The 11672-nt window shown below is 32.6% G+C and overlaps 1 protein-coding gene across 1 annotated transcript in view; it reads left to right on the top strand.

Annotated features, from left to right (window-relative positions):
- Positions 1 to 513: 513 nt before the first annotated feature.
- Positions 514 to 11672, top strand: part of LOC128225925 (receptor-type tyrosine-protein phosphatase epsilon-like) — a 37388-nt gene continuing 26229 nt past the window's right edge. The window contains exons 1-2 of the mRNA XM_052935819.1: positions 514 to 633; positions 1582 to 1636. Coding sequence (XP_052791779.1) covers positions 514 to 633; positions 1582 to 1636 — 175 coding nt within the window. The remainder of the gene's footprint in view (positions 634 to 1581; positions 1637 to 11672) is intronic.

The raw sequence follows: 11672 nt of genomic DNA, 5'->3' as shown, positions 1-11672 counted from the left end.
TAGTAGTAGAAGTAGTAGTAGTAGTAGTAAAAATTGTTGTAGTAGTAGTAGTAGTAGTAGTAGTAGCAGTAGTAGAAGTGGTAGTAGAAGTAGTAGTAGTAGTAGTAGTAGTAGTAGTAGTAGTAGTAGTAGTAGTAGTAGTAGTAGTAGTAGTAGTAGTAGAAGTAGTATTGCATCCTGACATATCGGAGACAAATTAATAAAATTCGTATGTTCTTACTGTTAATACATTTATGATCAATACATCTGGACATACATATTTTAACAATAAATAGAACACTTATCATTGCTGTAACATTATGGGAATTAAATAATACTATGAGCGTACGTACTTTGTACTACAAGCCTGGTGATATTTATTGTTAATCATAATACTGTTCTTTATACATGTTCCCCAAAACATTGTTGAAGCACAGTCCATTTGACTGGAAGTTGTTTTCTTCTGTTTTATCATTTCAAAGTTTTCGTTATATCACCAGACAATATATATTTCAGGATGTGAGCTAGGCAAATATGGGGAAGGCTGCAAACGCGATTGTCACTGTGCAGATGGACAAATGTGTGACGGTGTTACAGGTGAATGTGCCTCACAAGAGGGTGAGCAGGGATGGACAGGATCCTCATGTAACTCCCGTAAGTTATGATGATATTAAACAAGCAAATTATTGTTTTAGTCAAATACTCGGACAAGAACAACTAAACTGGACATACTAGTATATCACACTTAATGTATGTCGTCTGATGCATACTAGTGCGACAGGTCGTCATGGGAATTTTCGTCACTATAATGTGAACGGGGATGTACAGGATCCTCGTTGGTATCGACTTTAAGAACAAAAATGTATAACCTTTATGCATAGCAATAGTTAAGCGGTTTGAGGGTATCGTTTCCCATATTGTTGTACATAAATACCGTAGATCCATTTGACAACAAATAAAAAAGCAATGATTCATAAAAAGTAATGTGAATTTTCGTTGTATGAAATGTCCTTACTAACGATTGAAATGTAGTAATAAAGTGAAGAAAAAAGAAATGTTCAAGATTGTGTTCAAATTGATAGACCAACTTTTAGCTTTGATGTTTTCTTATTCTTAGCTATTGATTGATTGTATTTGTCTTGTAAGGTGTATTTTGCATAGACGAATGTATTTCAGTTAAATTTGCTATATTGCAAAATGGCTACTGCAACAGAGCGACAAGATATATAATGTTCCTTTTGCAATAATTTTTCCGTGTTAGATGGAACTATTTTAAGCTGGCTTACCTCAACACACATATAGTGCAATCGTTCTATATTCCATGTGCTCTCTTGTGTTTATTATGAGTAGATATAGTCCTTAACAGATCATTGCAATATAATCATTAAAATTGCTGCTAAACGTTGAGGTGGTGACGAAGTTTGCATTTATTTCTGTAAATAGACAAACTCGAATGAATTGTCTATCAATGACGACAAAATGACTTGCGGTTAATATAAAAATGAATGTCAGTTTTCTCTCAAGAAAAACCCCATAGCAGTTCAAGCATAAAGATATTAATGATATCATAATTAATCATGGTTATTACCTTCAATCTTACAGATGCAAAGGAGGAGCGGAAGTTTACCGCCTCCGAGGTTGCCGGGGCGGCTGGAGGGTCGGTAGTAGGTTGTTTTCTGCTTCTCGGACTGGTGTATGTAAGTGTTCTTGTATATAGAAGATACAAGTCGGCATCGACGGAAACAGACACAACTATTGTTATTCCGTGAGTATGCTAAATAATAATACTGTCGACGAGTCTTAAATTTGATAGTGGAAATAATGCAGGAGACGTTTCATCAAATGAACATTACATTAATAAACTTCTACATTTTAGTGGTGTTGTAAAATATCTACAAATATTCGACATGTATTTTGTTTTATGCGAATCGGGCAATACAACTGACACAGAAAATATGCATTAACATTGAAGAACAATCACCACTCTTTCATCAGATACTTTTTTCCAGAGACATCAAGTATGTTAATACGGGGAGAACACACGGAGGCCTCTATGAAATGCCGTTTAAAATCAACAATGAACATATATATCAGACAATCCAGAAATGAAAAGTGTCGATAATTATACTCTGTGTGAATATGTGAATAAAACATGTCTTTAATTCGAAGGAACTGCGACATATGTGTGTGCTTGAGTGGCAACTTCACATCAACGTGTGCTTCAGTGACATGTTCACTTATGGGTGTGCTTCAGTGATACGTATACTCATGTGTGCTTCAGTCATAGGACACGTTTACTTATATGAATGCTTCAGTGGCACGGATACTTATGTGTGAGCTACTATGACACGCATACTATTATATCAAAATTAAAATCAATGGCGGAATATAGTCAAAACCTTTATGCAATGGCTAGATTTCTGGTTAAATATACAACTGTTATGTGGTATTTTAATGTGGTTTGGAAGCCCCAAATACCTGTCAGGAAATGGCAAGAGCCGTATAAAATTAGTGTTTTTAAAACCCAACAGAGAAGAGACACGTGGTTTAATGGATGTCAATTTTACCATCTTATCCTCATAATGTCTACTGCATTGTTGAATATGTCTGTATGTCGTAATGATTTCATGAGCCTTTTGTTTTGCACATTTTACCAAATAAATTTATTACGTATTAATGTTAGTCTTTTTACAAAACACATAAGCTACTTATCAATTCATTGCAACACTATTTATTTGCTTGATGAACTCTGTCGTTATTTGTGAATTTTTTGTCCTTCACAAACTATGCCTATCTTATTTTTACATGTACATATGACACCCGATAATAAATAAATATATACTCAGAAAAACTGCACTGTAGTTACTACAGTGCAGTTTTTCTGAAACTTTATTCATAAAACACCCAATAAGGCGAATCGCGACTTATTTGAAAAAAGTATTGTTGTTTTTTGCTGAAATTAAATACAAAATTTGGTTTCAATAAGCGGACGAATACGTATTAGACGTCCGGACAATCGCCAAAAATGTCCCAGATATTGACCCCGGGCGTTTTGAAAATTCTTTAAAATACCCTTGTACGCCGCTTTAAATGGGACTGGACGTTTTCATTATCTCCTGTCAAAACTGGTCAGAGTCGGAATTTTGTATGTGAAACCTCTGCAAGTGTACGAAATACTGAACGACGCTTTACGGTCAATTACAGCCAATGCGGCTTATACTGTGCATACATTTTTGAATGAGAAATTCTACGTCCTATATATAAAGACGGCAGTTACGGACTCACTTAAAATATTCAATGACATTAATAACAAGTTTAAACTTTCAACTCCTTCATCATCGGCTAAGGAGGTTTTTATGTTTGAAAATGTTATTATCATTTGTTTTGCTGCCAAAGTTTTAGAACCTAAATTTCTATATTAGAGGACCATGTTCACCACACGACTGTTAATGCTATTTGTAGTGGAAGGTAAATACGTTCTTGAAGAAATCTATGTTAATCTTATAGATTTTCGATCGGTGTAAGCTATTAATAGTTCTGAATTATTTATGAACAGATGTTAATAATTTGACACAAATGTTTCATCGATTTGAAGCAGGGGCATGTACGTAAGTGCTGACACAAGTTCCCAAAATGAATGTTAACATGCACTCAAAACAAGAATCTTATAGAGTTTGAGGAATATCAGAACAAGATGCCATGAAAACATCCTTTAGTGTTCCCTTTTATTTTTCTAAAAGCATTGATATCTTGTTACATTTCATTGTTGATAATGTGTAAACTAAAAGTCCACTTAATACTGAAGCTTTTATTACTTTAGATAGATTATTTAAGAGTTTTGGTTTCTATGCAATATTTTTAGGTTGATAACTGCTCGGCGATAACCAACAACTTTTTGTTTTTTATTTCGAAAAACAAAATTAAAGACTGATGGCCTATCGTTCGTATGAACTAGTTTGGAACTGTTCGGCGATAACCAACATCTTTGAACATGCAGCTTACGGCTTTTTATGAGTATTAACAACCTTTATCTTAGTTCTTAAACATGACACGAAATCGTGTATAAGATAAAGTACAAAAGAATACTAAATTACGAGCTGGGTTTCCAGAAATGATTTATGCCATTCTGTTGGCTAAGTGAGCTGTCCACAAACAACTGTACAATTAAGAGAAATATCTTCTCCGTTGTAATAGTTTATAATGACCAAACGCACATTCATGACAAACGGTTCCTTGCGAACAAGACATTAGTACCCGAAGAAACCAACAAATAGCAGAAGCAAGTTTGCTATTTTATTGAGTATTGAAATAACAATGTATATCATATTAAAGGAAGCTTTAAAACGACAAGTTTCCGAAACGAGACGTCCTTTTTATTATCATCTCATCGCTGGCATTCTCTGGCGCACATACAAAACCAGGAATGACAAGCATCTGAAGTTATCAATATCCAGCTCAGTCAACAATCCTAAAAATGCACTCGGTGAGACTCTTGAAATTTGAAAATATAAAATTGTCTGAAATTATACTAAATAAATACGTCTTATTATAGTTTTGCTTCCGGAAATGTTTTGTTTTATATTATCATTGTTTGAAATATGTATTACTTATGAATTCTGAGGTTAAAGTGAACAAAGTGAACAATTATCTATAAATCTATAAGGTTTATTTGAAAAAGACCATCATTTAAAACCAATTACATTTTCTAGGATTATTTATTTTGATATTATAAACAATAACGTATGTCTGTCACTCAGTTGTATCAATGATTAAACGGTATGCTTCAAGTAGAGAAGATATTAATATGGGTTAAAAAAGATGTAATTTATTAAAGTTTGTCTATGAGGGCAACATCAATCACCACCACCACCACCATTACAACAACGACATCAAAAATTTGTCGACTCATTATGATGACCTTACTTTTTTGGAAATCGTATAAATGTAATTTATTTTTTTTGAGATCATATGTGTCACATTAGTGCCTCTTTATTCAGTTCAAAATAAATGCAACCTCTTGAAAAGTTAATGTTCTCTGAAAACATTGCGTTATGACCAATCGTGTCGTTACTTATGTATGTGAGTAAGGGTTTGACTATGTTCTATCGCGTACTCCGTGTAAAATTACATGATATTGTCATGTCCAACGTTGCCGCTTTTACCCTTTCCGAATTCAAAGCCATGCTGCTCAAACAAATAGTTTGAATGGTCTCTTTATGTTGAATAGTGTGTTATGTGTATAAAATGCGATTAAAAAAGTCCCTATTCAAGGTAATAAGAGTGCGCTTGTTCTTTAGGAAATATTAGAAAAAAAATAATGTACCTATTTTATTCAGTATACCAAAAATGTGTCAGTAGTGCTATTGGAAATTTGACAATCAACTCTTCAATATATCAATTTATGTTTTAATTGAGTTAGTACCAATTAATTACCGATTGGTGTGTGTTTATTATGAATTGCATCGTCCTTTATATAACCATTAAATTCCTTAAATGATTTAAATTTACTGTAGCTATTTACGCGCAGATCAATCAGAAAGGCATAGCATGTTAGAATATACAAAGTGAAGCAAATATGTGTAGCACAACTAGAACTAGCATTGTTAATCAACTATTACGTTTGACGCGATACGGGGACAATCGCGATACCAATACCAGATAGTTGAGGACAATACTCGGCCAATATCAACAAAACTCGCCCAATAAATGATTACTCCGTTTTGATTGGCTACAAAACTCGCCAAATATAGGATTTGAGAAATGAACCATTTTCATTGCCTGTCGAACTTTGGAATTACTAGCCTATTAAATTACTCAACCGCTTTTTACGGTTTGATATTACAGTTGTATTTCACCTGTTTGTGTTTTTACGACTTTAATGTTTGTGTAAACCAAAACAATGGACGACGAAGGGGAAACATTTGACGTTTTGGCATACGATTTACGAAATAAAGACGAAAAGACATGCTTCCTTAGACTGTAGAGCGCTTTATTCATAAGTATGTGCAATGTCACTAGAAAAGCAGACATAATGAATGAATCGGCGATAAACAGGCTCAAATATAAACTTGAGGTAAGTTATTAGAATGTTTTTAACCAAAATGTCGAACCATGCGTAATACATTGTAGGTCATTAAAAATACTTATTAATAAGGTGATAACTCGGGCTTGACTAGTTTGCATTGAAATAACCTCACAAATGTCCTATATTTACATTCCTTAAATTAACTGCCTTTCGGCAATTGTGAATATTTTCTTATGAACGCAACATCTTCGGATATGTTCGAATAGCGATTTTTTGCATAGCAATATACTCGTACATGTAAATTGAAAAGTGTTTATTTTGTTATTGTTAGTATTGTGTCAGCAGGACCCGAAAAAAATCTGTAATCAACATGCTAGAAGGTGTAAATGTATGATACAATAATTATAGCATTTGAGGCATTATTTAGTACGACTGTTTATATAAATGTGTTTTTAACAATTAATTTGCTTCATACATATATTGAGGAAGTAAAGGGTTTTTCCTTTTTGTTTGTGTTTTTATCGTCCAAAAATGAAAAGGTCCTGAACACTAACCATGCAATTGATTTTATAATATTTCAAAATTGTAATCTGAGTTTCAATATCTCTTCCTCAACAAAATATATGATGTTGGAATAACCTTAGACCTAATGCGTTAGTAACTATCTTTCTCGTTATATGGTCTCCTGTTGTTTTCAAATGGTTTTACTGGAAGTATTATGTCTCCGGTTTCATAAATTAATAAAATGTTATCTAAAATGTTGAAGAGCCATAGCTTTGCCGGAGATAGCAGACACACCATAACTTCCTCGATTAAATGACACAAGAACATATAGGAAATAAATATCCTATTACTATCTCCGCTAAGAGTATTATAGTGAAATAAGACGGATGCATGTATTTTATTGTTACAACAAGGATTTATATAAACAATTTGCTTTGATTGTATTATCAAAACGTTCCATATATTAATTTAAATGTTTGTAAACCCATACAAGTATATAAATTGTTATGAATTAAAAAGTGATGAATTCATTCTGCACTTAATGCACATCCTAGATTATGTAACAAAACCTTGTATAATATCTGTTTAAAACAACTGATTTACTTTATAAATGATTTTTAATCGAAATTTACAATAAGCGAATACTCAAAAGTACATTGTTTTCGTTGAAATTGAATATCTTCATGATGCTGAGTTACGTAAAATATTCACCAACAAACCTCGTGTTTCATTACAATTGGATCAAATTTTAACTATTGATGTATACTAGTAATGATCTATTTTAAGATTGTTCTTTATATGTAACAGACAGACAAATGGGTTCCAGGACCAAGGCATTTTCTGCCAACCTACAATTGTAGTAAATTTGTCACGAGTTTTCTTCAGTTTAAACATTTTCATTTGTATTAATTTATATTCTCTACCATTAAACTGTATGCCTTTGGTTTAAAAATGGAATTTGAATTCATATAAGACTGTTCAAAGCAAATTAAATATACATAAAGTAATCCTACAGATTTTTAAAGCGGTTAGGAGGTATCAACGTTGGAAATTGAAACTGAAAAACTGGAAATCGACATACGTTATGCTTTTTGTGTACAAAAAGTCAGTAGATTTTGATAACCTCTTTGGATTCCATCCAATGCATGCTAGCGCAATAAAGATTCTGTGCATGTTGGATATCATACAAATTTAATAAACCTTCAAAAGGGTTGCTTTATCAGTTAAGAAATAAAACGTGTGTCACATCTATGTACCTATCTAAAACAGAGTTACATACAGCTTTAATGAAAAATAATTATTTCTGCACCCGCTACCAGTTATTGCATTTATAAACGACCGCAAGTGTTAAGTTGAAATCACAAGGGTTGTGTATGAAGTTACTGTTTTATCAAGGACAACATTCAATAACTAGCAATTGTTTAAGTGAAGAGTATTGTCATTTATCCGCATGATAGTAATTGCACGGATTAGATCTGCCTACTGGTAACTGCTCCGATGTGAGAGCTAATGTACATACAAAAAAAAAAAAGAAAACACTCTAAAACATCGTACAATCGTCGAAGACAACGTGCAATCAGCAAATGCCTCTATACAATGTGCGTTCAGCACATTCTCCTTTATCAGCTAAAATATATGGTTTGGGCTTCAGTGAAATTTTCCTTGTTGGTTTATCACTTGATAAAAAGCCCTTTCAGATAGTTTCTTATGTATTTTATAGGTGCCGCCTTTATTGTTCTTCAATTTATGAGGTCTTCTTCAACATTGAATTACGATGTGAAGTACTGAGCGGATTATTCCTAAAGGGCATTTAACTGAATATACAGACTTATCAAATTCAAATGTGATAGCAGAAAAAACCCGAATGTAAACCCTTTTAATTTACTGAAATAAATCAAATACGTGTGGTCTTCAATTGTTCAGATACGAAAAGTAAAATCTTGAATAAGAAAAAAAAATCAACGCAAACAGGACAGAAAGAAGCGTCCTTGCAATATGAATTATAAATTTTCTATCTGCTCATAGATATAACTACACATGTGAGACTGGAACATCACAGCCTCGGAATCTGCTACTGGAATTGTTGTTTTCTAAATTACAGTTTACATCACGTTACATTTGCAGTTGGATTTCAGGTACGACCATATCAATGTATAAACGCAATTATGTATTAATTTCTGATAACAAGATTGTAATCGCGTATGTATTAGCAGAAAGTGCAAAAATATTAATTGATTTATGAATGCTAAAAGATTTACTGTCGCCTAATAAAGTCTCATAAGGTAGAAATATCGTGTTGTGTGCTCATTTCTTTCAAATTAAACTCTGTATCCTTCATAGGAGCCATATTTTCGACATTTATTCATCCTTTTTGGAATATTAATACAATATTATTAATTGTGTAAAACCTATTTTGGGAGCAGGAGTTCATCTTTAAAATTATCAGCGGTGTCTTTGATGTCTTTTTATACTCAAACATTTTTTCCGATAGTCGTCCACTCAAAATTGAATGCCATCCTTAACTTAAGTTAAGTGTTTCAATAAGATAGTATTTCAGGTGCATAAATGGCAAATAACACCAATTTGGAACTAACTACGCAGTGTTTCATGCCCTTTCTCTTATTTTAACACACGACAATGATCATTTATTTGCTTTCTATGTTTTGACGATGAATTGTCTGAGATTTAAAAAATCAAACAAATCCTGCTTAACAAGTTGGATGTAGTTGAACTACTATGTTTTTCTTAATTGTGTTTTGATGTTTTGGTTTAAAAACATAACTTTCCTTGAAGAAAAAATATGTTGGAAGAAAGTTCCTAAACAAATCTGTTTTCGATAAAGTAATGGCATCTGATGTACAAACAACGCTATGAAAATTGACTATCAGAAAAATAGAGTTCAAGTAAATGCAACATGTTCAGCAAGGTTAAGATATCACAGACATATACATGTAAAAGGAAAGCAGCCAATAGTCTGAAATGATATAACTATGTTTTGCTTCACAATCATGTGGTGAAAAAGGACACAAAACATGTAATTCTTAGAAATGATTTCTAAGTCACAAATACTATCTTATTGACTCATGAACAAAGCAATGGAGCAAAACGTGGACACGAGTGAAATATTCACCTTTAAAGTTCACTCTTTGATATATATTGCTCTCTTACACTGAAACAAATATTTTTTTTTCTTTTTATTATATGCCTTAAAAGAATTAAAAGTTATTTAATAACATATTTTGAGCAAAAATAGCAAGTTATTGTTGTTAATGAGCATTAAAATATGTAGATAATTGAGGTAGCCAATCGATACTCATGTAATGCCGGTTTCTTAGTGCGATAAAACACTTAAAGCTGATCGATTATCGTAACTATTCAAATTGAAGCCTGATATAAACTTGTATGATACGTTTAAGGTATTTAATTTAATTAAACTATGACCTTGAGCCTTCGTAAGGTGGTCTGTTCATATTTTTTTTTTTTTAAAATAGCATAAATAACTCACCTTTAGAGCATTTACATGAATATTGATCCTAGGGTAGGTGAATGTGGAAACAGTATTGTACGAGCTTTGTGTGGTACGCAATGTCGATGGTCCGTTGTTGTCGCAATGCGCGCACGGCATTTAGTTATACTGCTTGGTTTCATTCCCATATCTCTGGACAAACAATTCCCTTGCCATTCGGGTACAATTTAATATTAAATACGATGCAAGTCTACGACAAATGAAGACACGGTAAGACTATGAAAATATTTAAACAATTGTTGTTTCAAACATTTGTACTGGTTTACATTCAAATGTTCTAAGGCACACAAGGGAGTCATGAAATTGCGCGAAATTGGTCCGACAAACATATGGCATCTCAAGAGGCAATTATTAACATCGACGTTCCAAATTAACTATTGCAGTGCTATATTGCAGCTATATGATATATTTCAAAAACTGTTTTTTATCATGTCGTGATAAAGTACCAAAACCCATTAAACTTATAATATATCTTCAAAAAAACACACATCAGATTTTTTTTAAATAATCTCAGTCCAATAGTATCCTGTGCATGACAGGCCACATTGTATTTATGTGATCTAGGACGGTCATCAACTTTGGTTCGCTTGCAGCGCACTGGTATAATTACATGATATGCAATTAGTCTATTAAATCTATCAAATAGTTTTGATTTACCAATATGAGTGAGTTTATCAGCATATTTCAGAAAAAAGATAAGTCCATTAAAATAATATGGTGTCGTTGCTTTGTCATCATTTAAAAAATCTGAATAACTTTTATTACGATGATACGTCATGTTCTAATAATCAATCAACGTTCTAAAAGTATAGCAGCGACTGCAAACATAATCTAATTTAAATACATAATATACATAATTCATATATTAACAATGAAAGTATCATCAAATTAACAATGTGTACGTTACTGTGTAATAACCGGGCTTAAGTACTAACCGATGCATTTTTTAATTTCTGGTTCCCGATTTCCAAAATTTTAAGGCACGACCGAAGACCAAAACAACAGAGACAAGTTGTTAAAACTTTAACTCAAAACGAACACTACAGACAATATACTTTTATAATTATAGAATAGCAATTCATGAATAAGCCCTCCTACCATATGTTTTAACAAATATTCGGTTTATAAGAGTGCTTCACGAAAAAACGGCGCCATTGACTGTAACGTTGTCACAGGGGGGCCGCGGATTTTTAAGAGTGTTGCTTTACATGACACATGAGTGTCTTAAAGAAGCTTGGACATTGAACAACGATTATTTCTGAACGGCAAAACAGGAAGGGTACAAATTAATTGGTGCACAGTCAAAGCATACCTTCTACATAAAGATTTTGAAACGTTACGTTATGTTATAATTTAAACACTTAAAAACAAAAAAAAATTGAAGCAATTGCTTAAATGCTCGAACCTGTTTGTAACAGTGTACAAAAATGACTTGTGTTTGTTTCCAACTTCAAATAAATCTTGTAGAGCGTCTAGATCACCCTAGTTATGCACTTGTATACTGAAATATACGTGTGTCCTGCATTTGAGAGCATATTAAGCTTTAATTTATTGCTGAAGTGTTTGACAATCATATCAGCTGATTTTGATTAAGTGGTTTAAACGTTCAGATCCAACCGTGCCAGATATACAGATAAT

The sequence above is a fragment of the Mya arenaria genome, chromosome 3 (assembly GCF_026914265.1).
Source record: "Mya arenaria isolate MELC-2E11 chromosome 3, ASM2691426v1".
NCBI classification, from domain to species: domain Eukaryota; kingdom Metazoa; phylum Mollusca; class Bivalvia; order Myida; family Myidae; genus Mya; species Mya arenaria.
Note: the sequence above shows the minus strand (reverse complement) of the source record. Positions and strands in the feature narration are given on the sequence as shown.